General features: G+C 42.7%; 1 protein-coding gene across 8 annotated transcripts in view; it reads right to left on the bottom strand.

Annotated features, from left to right (window-relative positions):
- Window positions 1-17,802, bottom strand: part of jade2 (jade family PHD finger 2) — a 167,347-nt gene that overhangs the window by 115,509 nt on the left and 34,036 nt on the right. For all 8 annotated transcript variants that reach the window (XM_067996197.1, XM_067996201.1, XM_067996196.1 and 5 more), the window contains one exon: window positions 1,441-1,598. In XM_067996197.1, coding sequence (XP_067852298.1) covers window positions 1,441-1,598 — 158 coding nt within the window. The remainder of the gene's footprint in view (window positions 1-1,440; window positions 1,599-17,802) is intronic.

Genomic DNA, 17,802 nt, shown 5'->3' with positions numbered 1-17,802 from the left:
GGACAAGGGCAGCAGGCACATGGGAACAACACCACCTACACGTTCTCCTCCAAGTCACATACCATCCCGACTTGGAAATATATCGCTGTTCCTTCATCATCGCTGGGTCAAAATCCTGGAACTCCCTTCCTAACAGCACTGTGGGTGAACCTTCACCACATGGACTGCAGCGGTTCAAGAAGGCGGCTGACCACCACCTTCTCAAGGGCAATTAGGGATGGGCAGTGATGCCCACATCCCATGAATGAATAAAAAAAAAGTCTGAGGGGGCTTAACAGAGTAGATGCTGAGAGATTGTTTCCCCGGCTAGAGAGTCTAGAACTATGGGGCATAGTCGCAGGATAAGGGGTCGACCGTTCGAGACTGAGATGAGGAGGAATTTCTTCACTCAGAGGGTTGTGAATTTTTGGAATTCTCTGCCCCAGAGGGCTGTAGATGCTGAGTCGTTGAGTATATTCAAGGCTGAGATGGATAGATTTTTGGACTCTAGGGGAATCAAGAGACATGGGGATCGGGCGGGAAAGTGGAGTTGAGGTCGAAGATCAGCCATGATCTGATTGAATGGCGGAGCAGAATCGAGGGGCCGTATGGCCTACTCCTGCTCCTATTTCTTATGTTCTTATGTAGCATCTCTACCCTTATGATTTCGATCACAGACAAAGCCATCTCTGACCACTTCCTTGTATCCCTCACCATCCACATCTACCTATCCCCTTCCAACCCTTCCGCATCCACTCCTGGAAAAAACTCTCCCCCAGGTCATTTATAATTGCACTTTCAACCTGCCTACTGCCTAGCCTTTGGCCCTCCATTCACCATGATACTACTGCAGCTGTCAATCTCCTCAACCACTCCCTCTCCTCCACCTCTGATGCCCTCTCCTATCCTGGTTGTTTCCCCTGATATGGCCACCATCATCACCCTACTCAATATCCAAGAGGCATGCCTCCCAAATCCGTACCCATCTTTCCCACATCCCCATGTTTGAATTTCCTCAATCATGTTTCCGTCCCTGCTCCCACAGCATTGAAATGGTCCTAATTAAAGTCCCAAAGACATCCTCTGTGACTGTGACCATGGTGTCCTATCCCTCCTCAACCTCTCTGTAGCCTTTGACTCGTCCACACCATCCTCCTCCAATGCCTCTTCTCAACTGTCCAGTTCAGTGGGACTGCCCTCGCTTTGTTCCACTCTTACCTATCCAACCATAGCCAGAGCATCTCCAGCAATGGCTTCTCTTCCCACATTAAAGGCAATATATAAATGCAAGTTGTTGTTGTTGCTACCTTTACATCCTAATACCAAAACAATGTACTCTAACAGATTATCTAATTAAACCACGCGACAAGTTCTGTGCATTGTTTTATCTGTTTGCCCAAACCTCATCGGTACTGATCACTCAGGAGTTCCAGGGAGTAAACAAAGCCGACTGTGACCTACCTCACCACTGGTTCAGGGATAGACTCAGTATTAGCTGGAACCTGAACGCCCTTTTCCCATTCCTGTCGCCATGAGTCAGCTAGTATGTAGTACTCATCCACATTTAGTTGATATGACTCGGGGAGCTTCATGGCAGTGATCAGGTCCGTTCGAAAAACCTTTTGGAAAAAAGCAAGAGGCAAAGTGTTAAGTTTTTATTGTTTCCCCTTATGGTCTCTTTATAGCATACAGCTATCTCTGTATGAAAGGGCGAGGCATTGCAATCTGCTGCTATGCCTGCTGCCACACCATTCTGACACCAGTTACAAGCCCAGGAGGTGGCTTCCTTTGATTTTTCCCTTCCTTTATGGAAAGGATGGGGGCGGAGGAAGAAGAGGATCTGGCTCTCCACTCAAACTGTTGCATGGCATACGATCTCACAGCGAAGTTACTAATGTCAACCGTCCACCTCATACTAACTACTGGTATCACCATTATATAAATTACATAAAGAAACCTGAGCTGAAAATCCATGGGGGTGGGGAGGGAGGACATCCCAGTTTAAGTGCCAGGATGTGCCCACCCAGGTGTTCCACCCTTGACTTGCACAAAGTTTACGAGGTATGGGGAAGTTCCCTAATGTAGCACCACTGGCAGGTGCCTGTTCAACTAGAGGCACATCTAGCCTGCCTGCCTGCCTCATCCCACAGCGGAAAGATTGCCAGTTCCTGGGGAGGGGAGTGCCGAGTCCCCTTCTTGGATAGCATTTTACTTGGTCTTTTGTAAAGGGACTGCATTTAAATACTTTTTTAAAATTGCACTCCATTGCTTCAGGATCCCAGCCTAATTGCCAGCCCTTCCACCACACTCCTGTCGAAATTACGATGGGAGTGTGCCAGAAGAGCAGTGAATTATCACCCCTGGAGACAAGAAGAGGCGGCGATTTAACGTAGATCTTAAACTAATACTCAGGATAAATTAGTGACATAATGTCAAAACTTCAAACCCTGTATTACCACAACCTCTGGAACGTAAGATTCAGTTCAATATTTTCTGAACACCCACCTAACATTTGAATCATTTTGAGAATTAACAGATGTTGTATTTAGTTTGAAGTTTAACTGAAAATTAAATATAATTTTTTTCTTAATAAATTGTCATAAGGGATCAGCTTTAGGAAATCTGAATTTTATGGAAGATTATTGGGTCTGAGAGTCAGCTCTCCTAACATTGCCAGTAAGAGGAATACAGAGCCTAGATTTCATGCCACATTCTGCACAACTTGGGGCAGTAATCAGGTAGGCAGGGACAGGAAATAGACAGGGATCCATCACGCCTGATCCCTGATCATGTTAACGCCCCTCTAACTTTGCACTGTCATTTTCAGCAGGTGGTGAAATGCCCACATTTAAATTAGCCAGTAATGACTAACACATCTGGCAGCTGCATTAACAGTCCTGTCTACATCCCCCTTCCCACCACAAATATGCCATCATCTACAGACCCTTCTCTGTGCACATCAATTTTCACAGCTACCATTCATTTCACCTCATCAAAGCTGCTTCCAAACATTGCCAAGAACAATATCTGTATGCACAACTTTAGTGCCATCATCATTTTATTGACAGCCACATTGCATGTGTGCATGCCTAATTCTTCTTACCACCATGCTTCCCCTTCATGATAGAGTGTGCTGTATAAACCAAATCTAATGCTTCTACAAGGTGGCAGGCTGTTGTGCTGGTGCAGATGCCTCTTGGGACAAGGGGGACTTTATCTCAGGGCAGCTGGATCCCGAGATGAACCCGCTACAGGCAGCACCTATTGTTACATCGGTAGCTTGGCCTTGTGCCATTTTGGCCACAAGTGCAGGCAATGCAGAGAGCTGATGGAAGGACACCTCGTTGCCATCCTGAGAATGAGCAGCATCATGCACACCTATTCTTACCATGCCACTTGTACCGAGCACTGAATCCATGTGGCCACTGATCTGTGGGAAAACAGGTCTAACGGTACCAATGAGATTTAGTAAAACTCAGGTGTCAGCATGCAGGCCATAATGGAGGTCAGGACAGGTGAAAGCAGCATGCAATTAAAAACCGTGTACGGCTTATAATGGGGTGAATGCATTTAAGGCTGAGAGTGAACAAACACTTCCAGTTGAAGGCTGGCGATGTCTCCTATACATTTCTGGTAAGCAATTTAAGCATTTCACTACTTTGTGAGGGGGAGATCATTGCCAGTGGCAGACGTGCTTAGTACAGTGTATTCTTGGAGGGTATGGCTGGCTCACTTTACCTTACCTGCCCTGATAAGGTCATTAAACTTTTTCCAGCACTCAGTTGCTGTGCATGGGGCATTGGGAATTGGCACCGACTGCCTTTGCTACCTCCTGCCACTGCTGCTGTGCTGTTCTTCTTGCCTACCTGTGTGGCTCCATGTCACATGGTACCTCCTTCCTCCACCTGGCTTTATGTAAAATAATTTCTAGACCTTCAGCACTGAACCTGGCGACTCTGTGCCCTCCTACAGACCTCACATACATTCCTGAGGAGTGTAAATTTTAGTTTTGCTTCCAAAACCATTTTTGTTGGTGTTGCTTTTTTAAGTTGCTGCAAAAACACATTAGTTTCCACCTCCCACCCCCCCCCCACTCCCCCACTAATCGTGAGCTCCCAATGACTGCCGTCCATAATGCTGGGAGCTCACTAACAATATTTAAATTTAGGCTGCCGCTGGAAACTGTGACAGGGTCGGGCCACTTCTGGTCAGGTGGGTGGATTCCCACTGTGCCATATTTCCATTTGAGATTTCGCCATAGTGGAAAATCTAGCCACAGATATAATACAAGGTCTCATTATTCCTAAATGTAAATATTTGATTTGATGTTGATATCTAAATAGCAGTGTTTTGTATCCGCTTATTTTGTATAAGCAAATCCCCACTTAGTTGGACTTGCCCACCTCCTGAAATTCTCATGTTTGCCAACCTAAAAAAAGCTGGCAGCTCTTGGCCAATATGCCAAAGTAAATATAAATACAGCTCACCACCCCCCACCCCCACCCCGACAAGAGTACAAATTTATTTTTTCTGGCTGTGCAACATGTCCATCATGTATAGTGGCATGTTATACTCAGCGCAGTTTTTCTTTCTCAGAACAGAAACAATAAAGCAGGCAAGGGTCACCTCATTTACATGGTGCTAAATGCAATTACAACAGTCAGAGTAAGTCGGATATCACACATTCAACAACCCCCCAACTACATCACAAAACCGGTCGGAAGGTGTACGTCATTCCACAGCCAGAAAGGTAAGCAACCTGAATATGAAAATAACTAAATAAAAATATTTTTACAATATTACATACAAGTCCTCCATTTAAAAACACATGTGCCGTATGGATTTTATAAACAAAATAAGCACCAGGGGCTTGTGATTTATGAAGATTAAATCGCTCATGTCATAGCCATCATAACTCATTTACTCTTTAGTTATGTGGTTAGCATTCCTCAGAGGTTTATTTTCAGAGAAGCACTGCTCAACAACATCTATCAACATCTCAGTTTTATTCCCTTTATTTGTTAGCTATCTTCTCTTCTCCGTTCAATATCTTTGCACCATGCACATGCACATTACAACATTATGCAGCAATAGAAAAATCTCAGCTATCCCAATGGCTCAGTAGGCAAAGACACTGTGTGGTGTGTTCTTGAGTTATGAAGAGCAAAAAGGCCTCAGGTTCCATCTCTACTCTGTGCTGAGTTATCCGATCTCATCTAGGACAATATTGGGTCAGGTTCCACTGTGATGTCCCTTACAGTTGAATATCTTGCTAACTCTTACTATCAAGGCTACACATGAAGAATAGTAACTTGGGTTGAGTACTGGAGAGCCGCTGGTGCCCATGGATCCAAACCTCAAAGGCATTAGTCACTGCCTTTGAGAAGGGGGAAAAAAAATGAGAGGAGAAAAGAAAAAGTAAAAAAACTAAATCTACTTGGAATATGCTGAGCAAATGTCAAATATCCATCACACCTTCATTACTTTACCAGAGACTTGCAGCAATGCTTTTCTAAATGATGAATTTCACTGCAATGTGATTATGCCACTGAACCAAACCTAATTAATGCCTACGAGCTGGGACAGAACAGCCTTATTACACAGGCACGTTGCATAAAGATTGCTTTTCTTCACTTCACAACATCAAGTCTGAAGCAACTCACTTTTTCCAAGACTACAATACCTAAAAAAAACCCAGTTAGAAGTCTAGTCAGACTTAACTTTTAAATTTTAACTTTTAAAATCCCTAATATTTTCAAAACCTACACAGAAAACCACTGTCTGATCATTATTTTGGGTGGGGGGGGGGGAGTGGGAAGAGAGAACGTCTGTTTGTCAATGGAAGCTCTACACATTTTGGTCCCAATTTTAACTTGTTGCGTGAATCAGGCGGGCAAGCAGGTGGCAGGGCAAGCAGGAAGTCCCCATGATGTCACCAGCATGAGGCCACAGCAATTTTAACTCTCAGGCCTCATTTCAACATGATTGACAGGCTGCCCACCCAATCACCTCGGGAATCGGACAGCCGCCCCACCGGATGTGCGCAATTTCCGGCAGGCCTCTGGAGGCCTATTTAAAGCAGGAATGCATCTCTTAAAGCAAGGCTGCATACGCTGCTTTGAATTACATTTCAATAGGGCTGGATACAAATGCAATACAACTGATATATCACTACATTATACCAAGGGGTTGTTAGTTTATTTACAAAGTTATTGCTTAAGTACAGTAGTATAATATTACTTCTGTTTATCAAATACAATGAAGTATTAGAGTAAAGCCTGTTCTGTCAACAGGAGTAATGTCACTATAAGCCCTGCCCAATAACAGAGAGGGGGATGTCAATTATTTAAAGATATGTAGATTATTGAATGCTGAGTTGTTCAAAAAGCTATCTTTGCAGCAACTTTACAAGCTTTACTAAATCTTCTTATTCACCATAGATCACAAGGTAGAACTGAATCCTGGATTTAACCAGGAACTTACTATAAGAAATACAGTAACACAGGTAAGACATCATTATTCAGCTAAGCTGGGGAAAAAAACACAAAAGCTGGAAATATTAATAAGTCACTGGTAACTCCATCAGATACTGTAGAGCCCAATTATTTCACACAGTAAGCTAGGTTTTTTTGTAACTTTTCTCCCTTTTATTGGTCCAGCTTCTTCGTTCCCTGTACCATATGGCATTTCCTGATCAAAACGGCGGCCAGACAATCTGTTCCCAGGCCTATATGCGTGGAGAAGCACAGACGTGACACTCCAGATGGCTCAACCTCTGGTTTCCCCTCTCCCCTAGTTTTCATTTGACATCACACAATGGAGTATGGCTGATATCTGAGAGTTGACAGTCACAAAGAGTTGTTCTATTATTCCATGGCACAGCATGTTGGGAGATCCAAAACATTGCGCTATCATGCTAACCTTACGTGTACATCTTTATCTGCAGCCTTTTTTCCAAAAGCTTTGAATTGCAGAAAGACCTTGACACAATAACAGTGTCTGTGTGAGTGAGAGGGCGAGAACAAATTTTTACCAATGTCTGAAATATTAACATTTTTCAAAAAACCTCCATGTGATTGCCATGCTGCAGTTCCCACCACTAAGTTTCTCAATCTTTGGTCGTGTTTTTGCTGCTAATTTGCTGGAATTCATCCATTTTTCCACAAAGGAGGGAGAGAAAACTGTCAGGTGACTGTTGGAGAGGGAGACTAAAAAGAGGGAGAGTAAATTAAAAATGGAACTAAAATGTGGCACAGCATGAAACCCAAATGCTGTCCACCATTGAATGGTAAAACACTTGCAATCCTTACCTCAGTGGTACCGCTGTAAGACGAGCTAAGCAGCGATCAGGAATTTCCACAGAGGGAAAAGGAAATCAAAGGGAGGGTGGTCCCCTTCCACATTCTCGTACTGGCCAGTTTCAGAGAAGTAGGGAGGGGATTTTAATCCCAAAGAACAGGTGGGTTGGGGGCAAATTTAAGTAACAGCTTTTTGAAGCACGACCGCAACCCGGTTCTAATGAGCTCACTTCCGGGTTTAACATGGGATTGTTAAAGGGCCAATTTACCTCATTGAAATAGTTGTGGCACTTAAATTTTTGTTGATTCCAAGTCTGAAACGAATTTTACTTCACCTGCACAGGTTTCCCACGGCTTCTGAATCTCGCCATTGAAATGGAGGCGAGATGCAGCCAAAGATTGGCCCTATAAATTTGTGATTGACACATCTAAATAACAGCTCAGGTATTGCATCAGGTCTCTCATTTCTCTCAAGCAAATGTTTGGCTGAGAGTTCTTTGTGTTGGGTCTCTAATTGAGTGATGGCTGGAAGAGTGAATAAAGATTCAGAAAATAATCAATTGTTAACATCCGGAATCAATCTTGAGTATGTGCACAAGTTTCTATTTTCAAGAACGACGACAAGATTGGAAATATTGGAATATTCTGCAGTGAAGTTGAAAGAATCAGAACTTAGCTACTTTGGTAATAGAAATTCCTGCAATCCAAATATTTTTCCAATTCTCATCCATTCTTTATCCTTGTGTGGTCCATCTCATCCCTTCTTTTTCTGTCTTTCTCTCTCTCCATCTTTGACAATAAGAACATAATAGGAGCAGGAGCAGGAGTAGGCCATATGGCCCCTCAAGCCTGCTCTGCCATTCAATAAGATCATGGATGATCTTCTACCTCAACTCCACTTTCCCACCCTGTCCCCATATCCCTTGATTCCCATAGTGTCCAAAAATCTATCGCTATCAGTCTTGAATATAATCAACGACTGAGCATCCACAGCGCTCTGGGGTAGAGAATTCCAAAGATTCACAACCCTCTGAGTGAAGAAATTTTTCCTCATCTCGGGCCTAAATGGCCGACCCCTTATCTTGAGACTATGACCCCTAATTCTAGACTGTCCAGCAGGGGAAGCAGCCCCTCAGCATCTACCCTACCAAGTCCTCTAAGAATTCTTCTAAACTCCAGAGAATATTGGCCTATTTGACTCAATCTCTCCTCAAAGGACAACCCTCTCATCCAAGGAGTCAATCTAGTGAACCTTCGTTGCATCCCCTCTAAGGCAAGTACATCCTTCCTTAGGTAAGGAGACCAAAACTGTACACAGTACTCCAGGTGTGATCTCACCAGAGTCCTATATAATTGCAGCAAGACCTCCTTGCTCTTATACTCCAGCCCCCCTTGCAATAAAGGCTAACCTACCTTTTGCCTTCCTAATTGTTGTACCTGCATGTTAACTTTCTGTGGTTCGTGTACAAGGACACCCAAATCCCTCAGACTACTAACATTTCTTAGTTTCTCACCTTTTAAAAAATATTCTGCTTTTCTATTCTTCCTACCAAATTGGATAAATTCACATTTCCCCACATTATACTCCATCTGCCACCTTCTCGCCCACTCACTCAACCTGTCTATATCCCTTTGCAGCCTCTTTATGTCCTCCTCACAGCTTACTTTCCTACCTAGCTTTGTATCGTCAGCAAACTTGCAATTACACTCGGTCCCTTCATCTAAGTCATTGAACTATATTTTAAACAGCTGAGGCCCAAGCATCAATCCTTGCAGCACCCCATTAGTTACAACCTGCCAATCCGAAAATGACCCGTTTATTCTTATTCTGTTTTCTGTCCATCGACCAATTGTCAATCCATGCTAATATATTACCCCCAATCACATGAGCCCTAATCTTGAGTAACAACCTCTTGTTAGGCACGTCATCGAATACCTTTTGAAAATCCAAATATGCTACATTCACTGGATTCCCCCTTATCTACCCTGCTAGTTACACGCTCAAAAAAACTCTAATAGATTTGTCAAACACGATCTCCCTTTCATAAAACAGTGTTGACTCTGCCTAGTCATATAATGATTTTCTAAATACCCTGTTACTACGTCCTTAACAATAGATTCTAGCATTTTCTCTACTACTGACGTCAGGCTAACTGGCCTATAGTTCTCTGTTTTCTCTCTCCCTCCTTTCTTGAATAGTGGGGTTCCAATCCATGGGGACTGTTCTAGAATCTAGGGAATTTTGGAAGAGCAAAACCAATGCATCCACTATCTCTGCAGCCACCTCTTTTAAAGCCCTAGAATGTAGACCATCAGGTCCAGGGAATTTGTCAGTTTTTAGTCCCATTAATTTCTCCAGTACTTTTTCTTTACTAATATTAATTACTTTGAGTTCCTCACTCTCATTAGACCTTTGGTTCCCCACTATTTCCGGTATTTTTTTGTGTCTTCTACTGTGAAGACAGATACAAAATATTTGTTTAACCTCTCTGCCATTTCCTTATTCCCCATTATAATTTCTCCTATCTCTGCCCACGTTTACTTTCTCTAATCTATTCCTTTTTACATAATTGTAGAAACTCTTACAATCTGTTTTTATATTTCTTGCCAGTTTACTCTCATATTCAATTTTCTCCCAATTTAACAATTTCTTGGTCATCCTTTGCTGATTTCTAAAGCCCTCCCAATCCTCAGGCTTACTACTCTTTTTGGCAACATTGTAAGCCTCTTCTTTTAATCTAATGCTATCCTTAACTTCTCTAGTTAGCCACGGTCGGATCACTTTTCCCATGGAGTTTTTATTCCTAATAATTATGAATTATTTCTTTAAATGTTCGCCATTGCTTATCTGCCGTCATATTTTCTAATCTAATTTCCTAATCGACCTTAGCCAAGTCGCCCCTCATACCTATGTAATTGGCATTGTGTAAATTTAAGACCCTAGTTTCAGACTTAACTACATCACTCACAAACTCAATATGAAATTCTATCATATTATGATCACTCCTCCCCAGAGGATCCTTGACTATAAGATTACTAATTAACTCTGTCTCAATACACAATAATAGATCTAAATGAGCCTGTTCCCTAGTTGGTTCCTCAACATATTGTTCTAGAAAACTGTTTCGAATGCATTCCATGAACTCGTCCTCCAAACTACTTTTGCCAATTTGGTTTGCCCAGTCTATAAGATTAAAGCTCCCCATGATTATTGCATTACCCTTGTTACATGCTCCTCTAATTTCCTGATTTATATTCTGTCCAACACTATAACTTCTGTTAAGGGGCCTATAAACACCTCCCACCAGTGTTTTCTGCCCCATGTGATTTCTTAGCTCCACCTATATTGACTCTAAATTCTGATTTTCTGAGCTAAGATCCTTTCTTACTACTGCCTTTAACTCATCCTTTATTATCAGGGCAATGGCCCCCCTCTCCCCCTCCTTTTCCATTTTGCCTATCTTTTCTAAAAGTCAAGTACCCTGGAATATTTAGTTCCCAAACTTGGTCACCCTGCAACAACGTCTCAGTAATGGCTACTAGATCAAACCCATTTATCTCTATTTGTGCCATTAATTCATCTATCTTGTTACGAATGCTTCCTGCATTCATGTATAGCGCCTTTAATTTTAACTTTTTACTATTTTTTCCTCATGTGACCTTAGTCACTAATGCCATATTACCTTTGTTAAACTCTCTGTCCCTTCCTGACAGACACTGCTTATTTTTACCCAAATCGTTACTCTCCTCTACAGTCTTGACTTTTCTCTTTAGACTTATAAACTTACCCTTACCTCAACGCTCCCCCCACTTATTAGGCTTTCCATAGATTTTTATTACAAGCTCGGACTCCCACAACTATCTGGATTGTGTTTCCTCACTCCCCACTTCCAGTAAATACTTAATCCCTTTCTCTAATTTTCTCCTTTTCTGTCATATCTGCTCTAATAAATCTGCTTTCCACACCAGAGTTCCTTCTTTTTCCTCAGCTGAATCTTCCCTCAGCAGCAGTTGACAGACCCTTTGATTGAATCCACCATATTTCCCATAAGCAACAGAAAATAACTGCCAGGGACATCCGTTATGCTTTTCATCTTTTAATGCTAGTGCTGGTTCTGTTAGGAATTTGAAAATATGAATGTTACTTATATTCACTGAGCATCAAAGCATTTCTCTGCTGCTCACCCTGGAATAATGTTCCTTATTCCTGGCCTGAAACAACATGCCCTCCTCCCCGTGCAGTCTCTATGCAGTGGGTACTGCAGTGGGTGCGAGATGCTGATGGCTCCCAGTGACTCCCTGCTCAACTTCAGTACATTGGCTGCAGGTCTTTCCTTGTTTAATATTGGTATGTGTTGTCTGATGGCTTCTCCCCACCAATATACAGTCAGTAATAAAAAACCTAAAGTTCTCTGTAAACATAAGGAAGTGTAAAGTACCTTAGAAGTACAGCAAGATGTGTAACCTGCAAAGACAATTTTTTTAAAAATTCGTTCATGGGATGTGAGCGGCGCTGGCATTTATTGCCCATCCCGAATTGCCCTTGAGAAGGTGGTGGTGAGCCGCCTTCTTGAACCGCTGCAGTCCGTGTGATGAAGGTTCTCCCACAGTGCTGTTAGATAGGGAGTTCGAGGATTTTGACCTTTGTGCTAGGTATGACTCCAGCCACTGGAGAGTTTTCCCCGATTCCCATTGACTTCAATTTTACTAGGGTTCCTTGGTGCCACACTCGGTCAAATGCTGCCTTGATGTCAAGGGCAGTCACTCTCACCTCACCTCTGGAATTCAGCTCTTTTGTCCATGTTTGGACCAAGGCTGTAATGAGGTCTGGAGCCGAGTGGTCCTAGCGGAACCCAAACTGAACATCGGTGAGCAGGTTATTGGTGAGTAAGTGCCGCTTGATAGCACTGTCGACGACACCTTCCATCACTTTGCTGATTGTAAACAATTTTACAACACCAAGTTATAGTCCAACGATTTTATTTTTAATCCCACAAGCTTTCGGGGGCTTTCCCAATTAAAAATAAAATCATTGGACTATAACTTGGTGTTGTAAAATTGTTTACAATTGTTAACCCCAGTCCATCACCGGCATCTCCACATCACTTTGCTGATGATTGAGAGTAGGCTGATGGGGCGGTAATTGGCCAGATTGGATTTGTCCTGCTTTTTGTGGACAGGACATACCTGGGCAATTTTCCCCATTGTCAGATAAATGCCAGTGTTGTAGCTGTACTGCAACAGTTTGGCTAGAGGCGCGGCTAGTTCTGGAGCAGAAATCTTCAGCACTACAGCCGGGACGCTGTCGGGGCCCATAGCCTTTGCTGTATCCAGTGCATTCAGCTGTTTCTTGATATCATGTGGAGTGAATCGAATTGGCTGAAGACTGGCTTCTGTGATGGTGGGGATATCGGGAGGAGGCCGAGATGGATCATCTATTCGGCACTTCTGGGTGAAGATGGTTGCAAACGCTTCAGCCTTGTCTTTTGCACAAAGAGGTTGGAGATTGGAAGACGAGATCGGAGGTCGCTCGAAGGTGTTGAAGAGATCGGAAGTCGGGTGGGCCACCATCGGGGTCGGGGGGTTGGGTCCAGCATCGGTGGGGGGAAGGGAGGGATCGGCAGATTGCAGGGCCATGTTGTGCCAGGTGAGCTTGTTGGGCCTAGATGAAGCACTGCTACTCTTCCGAGCCCACAAGCAGTGCAATAAAGGCACTCACCCATGGATCTGGCCCTTCCCTCCTTCTTTCACCTGACGTGAATTGGAAGCGATGGGAAACCCTAACAAGTAAGGTTGAAGTTGTTTTACTTTTGTAATACACAAAAAATTAAGTACCTCAACTACTGCAATGAGGTACGTTACCCTTTTAAGTATTGGCCCGCCGGTTTTAAGTGGGAGTGGGACTTCCAGGTGTCAGTTGTGTGTGTGCATCGAAACGCACCTGGGTCAAATCCGGAAGTGGGCGAGTTGGAGCTGGGATGCGGTCCTGCTCCAAAAATCCACTATTTTTACTGCCCACCCGTCCTTGGGGGTTAAAATTACCCCTCATGTATCAGTGAGCCTTGGTATCCCTGTGGTGGATGCATTTCAACCTCAAGGTTAGATGAGCTGTGCATTGCTGATGTAGAAGATACAGAGTGGGAGACAGTAGAATACAAGTTTATTCCATGGACAACCTAAAAACACAAGAATTACTAAATTATGAGTGAATAACAAAGGCATTCTTAAACTAAGTATTTCTGTGCCATCCTCCACTTCTGGATTTTTTTTCACCATCTGATTTTGTTTCTGGATGCTAATCTACTGTGAATTAGAATCCAGAAACAAAATGGTTGACAAATGCCACTTGCTAACTCAGGTGCCCGCTGACTGAGGAAGTAGCTCACATCCACTTAAGTGGGTGTCAATCTGATACCCAACTTGAAATGTTAGATCTCTAAGGACAGAGGAAAAGGAAGTACAGGGCTGTGAATCAAGGGAAAGAAGAAAACAAATGGACTTGTTGAGTCAACCCACAGTAATTCACTACAGCCAAGTCACGTCCAGTGTTGTGTAAATTCTACATTCTGCATACCGGGTGAAAGAAACTGTTACAATGCCGAAATTACTTTGCCAAGACCTGGTGGCTAAAACTAATTTGCGGTGGGCTAATATCTTTTTTGACAGCTCAACCCACAAGCCACAATTGTGAAGTTCAGGAACCCACCCCCTACCTCTACAAATCATCTGACTCACCCGAGAGACATGGAGTTTGTAATTCGTATTTAATTGACTCATGTAAGAAAATATCCTTTGCCTGGTAACTCGACTGAAAGCCAAGACTATGCAGTCTGAACTGATGAATCATTCCCTATTGGTATTGGCCCAGTTCTACTTAATTCTTCACAAGTTGTGAGTCTAGTAAAATAAGATCTTATTTATTTTTTACTTTCTTTATTTTGAAGAGGAGAGACATTTTTTTAGGATATTTCCCCCTTTCCGGTTTCCCTGCATTATACACCATCTCTTCATCGCTCCACCATTGGCAACCGTGTCTTCAGCTGCCTAGGCCCTAAGCTCTGGAATTCCCTCCCTACGCCTCTCCACCTCTCTCTCCTCTTTGAAGGCCCTCCTTAAAACCTACCTCTTTAACCAAGGTTTTGGTCACCTGCCCTAATATCTCCTTTTGTGGCTCGGTGTCAAATTTTGTATGATAACAATCCTGTGAAGCGCCTTGGGACTTTTTACTACATTAAAGGTGCTATATAAATGCAAGTTGCTGTTGTTGTTGATGATAGACAAAACCGATGGATGTAAAAGATCCCATTTCGAAGAGAGGGGACGTCGCCCCGGCATCTTCGCCCATATTTATCCCTCAACCAACTTAAAACAGATTATCTGGTCATTATCACATTGTTGTTTGTGAAACCTTGCTGTGTGCAAGTTGGCTGCCACGTTTCCTACATTAAAACAGTGACTACACTTCAGAAAGTACTTCACTGCCTGTAAAGTGCTTTGGGATGTCCGGAGGTCGTGAAAGGCACTATATAAATGCAAGGCTTTCTTTTTCTTTCATGCTATTCCAGAACAGCATATGAGGGCAGCACACAGTAACTTGGCTCTCCCTGGCTCTTCTCTGATTTCTGTTTTGGTTCTCCTTTCTCCCTGTACTTCACATAACTGTCAATCCTAGGAATGTAGCATTTTCACTTTGCTCTGCACACTGTCATTAAGTGTTTCCACAACAGGGAAATAGATTTCTAATGATTTCTGGAGCAATCTCCTTGTAGTAGAAGTGCCGACCCATATGCAGTGCATGGCACAAGATGAAGCCACTCTCGCCCTCAGTCAGCATGGGCACACAGCTGAAACGAACTAGGTTAGCCTAATATTTGATAAATGAAGGCCTGCTGATCCAGTCAATTAACTTTTTCTGGCCAGATTCAATGTTGAGGTGCAATCTGTCTATGCTCTATAGCCCATAAGATCCAGCACACAAGTTGCACCTTAACAGAACTTGTTGCGACCCATGACATAACTCCACCACCTGCGTACCACGGCTGCAGTGTGTACTATCTACAGGTTGCACTGTAGCAACTCCCCAAGGCTTCTTCGGCAGAACCTCCCAAACCCGCAACCTCCAACACCTAGAAGGACAAGGGCAGCAGGTGCATGGGAACAGCATTATCTTTAAATTCCCCTCCAAGTCACACACCATCCTGACTTGGACATATATCGGCGTTCTTCCATCGTCGCTGGGTCTAAAATCCTGGAACACCTTCCACAACAGCACTGTGAGAATAGTTTCACCACATGGACTACAGCGGTTCAAGAAAAAGGCTCACCACCACCTTCTCAAGAGCAACTAAGGATGGGCAATAAATGCTGGCCTTGCCAGTGGCGGCCACATCCCCAGAATGAATTTACAAAATGAATCAAAGGGTGCACTGGTGTGATTACTGCTGCTCCAAACACGAGTGCAATTTCTACAGCAGTTTGACCAATACTTTGGCTTTTATAAGAACAGAAACTGCTGGCAGTACACAGCATATCCATCAGCAACCAAAAAGGAGAAGAGTCAGGTTAATGTTTCCCCTTCGTTAGAACCGTTTACCTTTCTTTTCCATTTTTTTTAAGATGCTGATGGACTTTGTGTGTATTTCCAGCAGTTTCTTTTTTGATTTCAGGTTCCCAGCATTTGTATCTTTTTTTAAATCCACAACAGCTTTTAGGATGCAACATGCCTACTCTGTAATGCAATTCTGTAGCCTACAAATAACAACAGTGGACAAGCATCTTTATATGGGATGGAAAACAAAATTTCTACATGAAAGTGACATACAACCCTGCATTAGCCCTGATGCAGCTGACTGATCCTGTGCTGTTGTAGATAGGCTAACTGTTGTTGTTTGCAGTGTTGTTTCTTAGCAACATTGATTACTTCTCATTATGATGAAACCCAAACGGTCTCCTCATCAATTAATGCCATAGAAACTGCTTGTCACAAAAAATACTCAATATAATAATGACAACAATGTTTAGAGTTTGGAAGGGGAAAAAAATTGAATGTTTATCTATATGAAGATAAATAAGTTATTCCACTACAGTATTATTACATAATTTTCTTGTCAGTATCTTTAAACCTGTAATTAGTCAGAAGTTATGGATTTTATATTGAAAACAGCATGTGGGGATTAAAGGTCCAAAAAGAACTGGAAAGCCTATGACGGTTGCTGTTGAATAAATACATTGAGAAATTGGAATAGATTCAAAGAAGGACAACAAGAATGGCAGCAACTCTTAAATCAATGAATGGTGAGGTGCTGAGAAAGATTAATCTGTTTTCTTTAACTAAAAGATGCAGGAGGGACATGATCCAAGTTTTAAAATCACAAGAGCAATCAGTGAGGTGATTACAGAGAGATTCTTTGTATTGAACCAGAAGAAAGAGAGGCCAGGATTATACGGTATGGGAAAATTTTGATAAGTATGACTTACGTAGTAATTGCTTCACCTTTGAAGTCAATTAAGGAATAGAATGCCTCTTTGCATGGTGAGCATGAACTCGGGTGCAGTTGGCAAAAAATCAAATGGGCACATTCCTGCTTCAACAGGGAGGGAAAGGCTATGTATGGGCTTTGTGTCAATGCAGGAGGACTATAAGATGTCACTTGCACTACATCTGCAGTGTCGCTGCAAAGAAGGTTATTGTTGCACCAATGCTGTATTTGCAGTGTAAATGTAGCCTGATTCTGCAGTCAGGGCCCAACCTGTCACCAGGGCAAAGAGGATTGAGATGTCCTAGAGGTGGTATCCTGCTCCACTTTACTTCGGAGTTAGTTTAGGCCTTGATATTTGTTTTACACTTCATTCGTTTAGCACCAATGCTAAACTTGTAGTGTGAATACATCAGTCTGAGAGAGTCGAGAACAGACTTGAAGCTGGGTGGGCTGAATGCTTTTCTTGTTCCTATTTTCTTATGCTTTAATATCAGCTCTTCTTATCTGTCGCATGAATACGACCATGGAAGTCAAGAATATAATGATGTGATTATTGATGTGTTAACTGACCAGAATCCCACACAAATGAGCTACTGCTGGATTATGAACCCTTTCCACAGATATGATGATGCAGAACCTCTTGGCAAATTAGAAGCTCTTGGCACAGTGCTACGTTCCAGTTGCTCTAAAGCAATTCCCATTTGTTTTTCTTTGAGGAAAATACTCAATCTAATTAAAAAAATTATGCTGACATTTTTTGCTGTAAATATTATCATGAAATGGTTAACACCCTATTTGAAGATACCATCTATGCATGGTTTCTAAGGATGGGCCTGGAAATATATTACATATCTTTGCTTAGCTAGGCCCCTGACTCCATTGAAAGCAGTAAGTAGTGGACTGGGCCATATGCCAACATCCTTCCTCATTGCTATAGGAGATCAAATATTTCCTTATCTGACTCATGAGCACCCTACAGCAGGTGAGTCAAACACAAGGTATTAGTCCTTTCATTACTGATCATCCTTCATATCAGTCAAAATATG

The sequence above is a fragment of the Heptranchias perlo genome, chromosome 14 (assembly GCF_035084215.1).
Source record: "Heptranchias perlo isolate sHepPer1 chromosome 14, sHepPer1.hap1, whole genome shotgun sequence".
In the NCBI taxonomy this organism is placed as follows: Eukaryota; Metazoa; Chordata; class Chondrichthyes; order Hexanchiformes; family Hexanchidae; genus Heptranchias; species Heptranchias perlo.
Note: the sequence above shows the minus strand (reverse complement) of the source record. Positions and strands in the feature narration are given on the sequence as shown.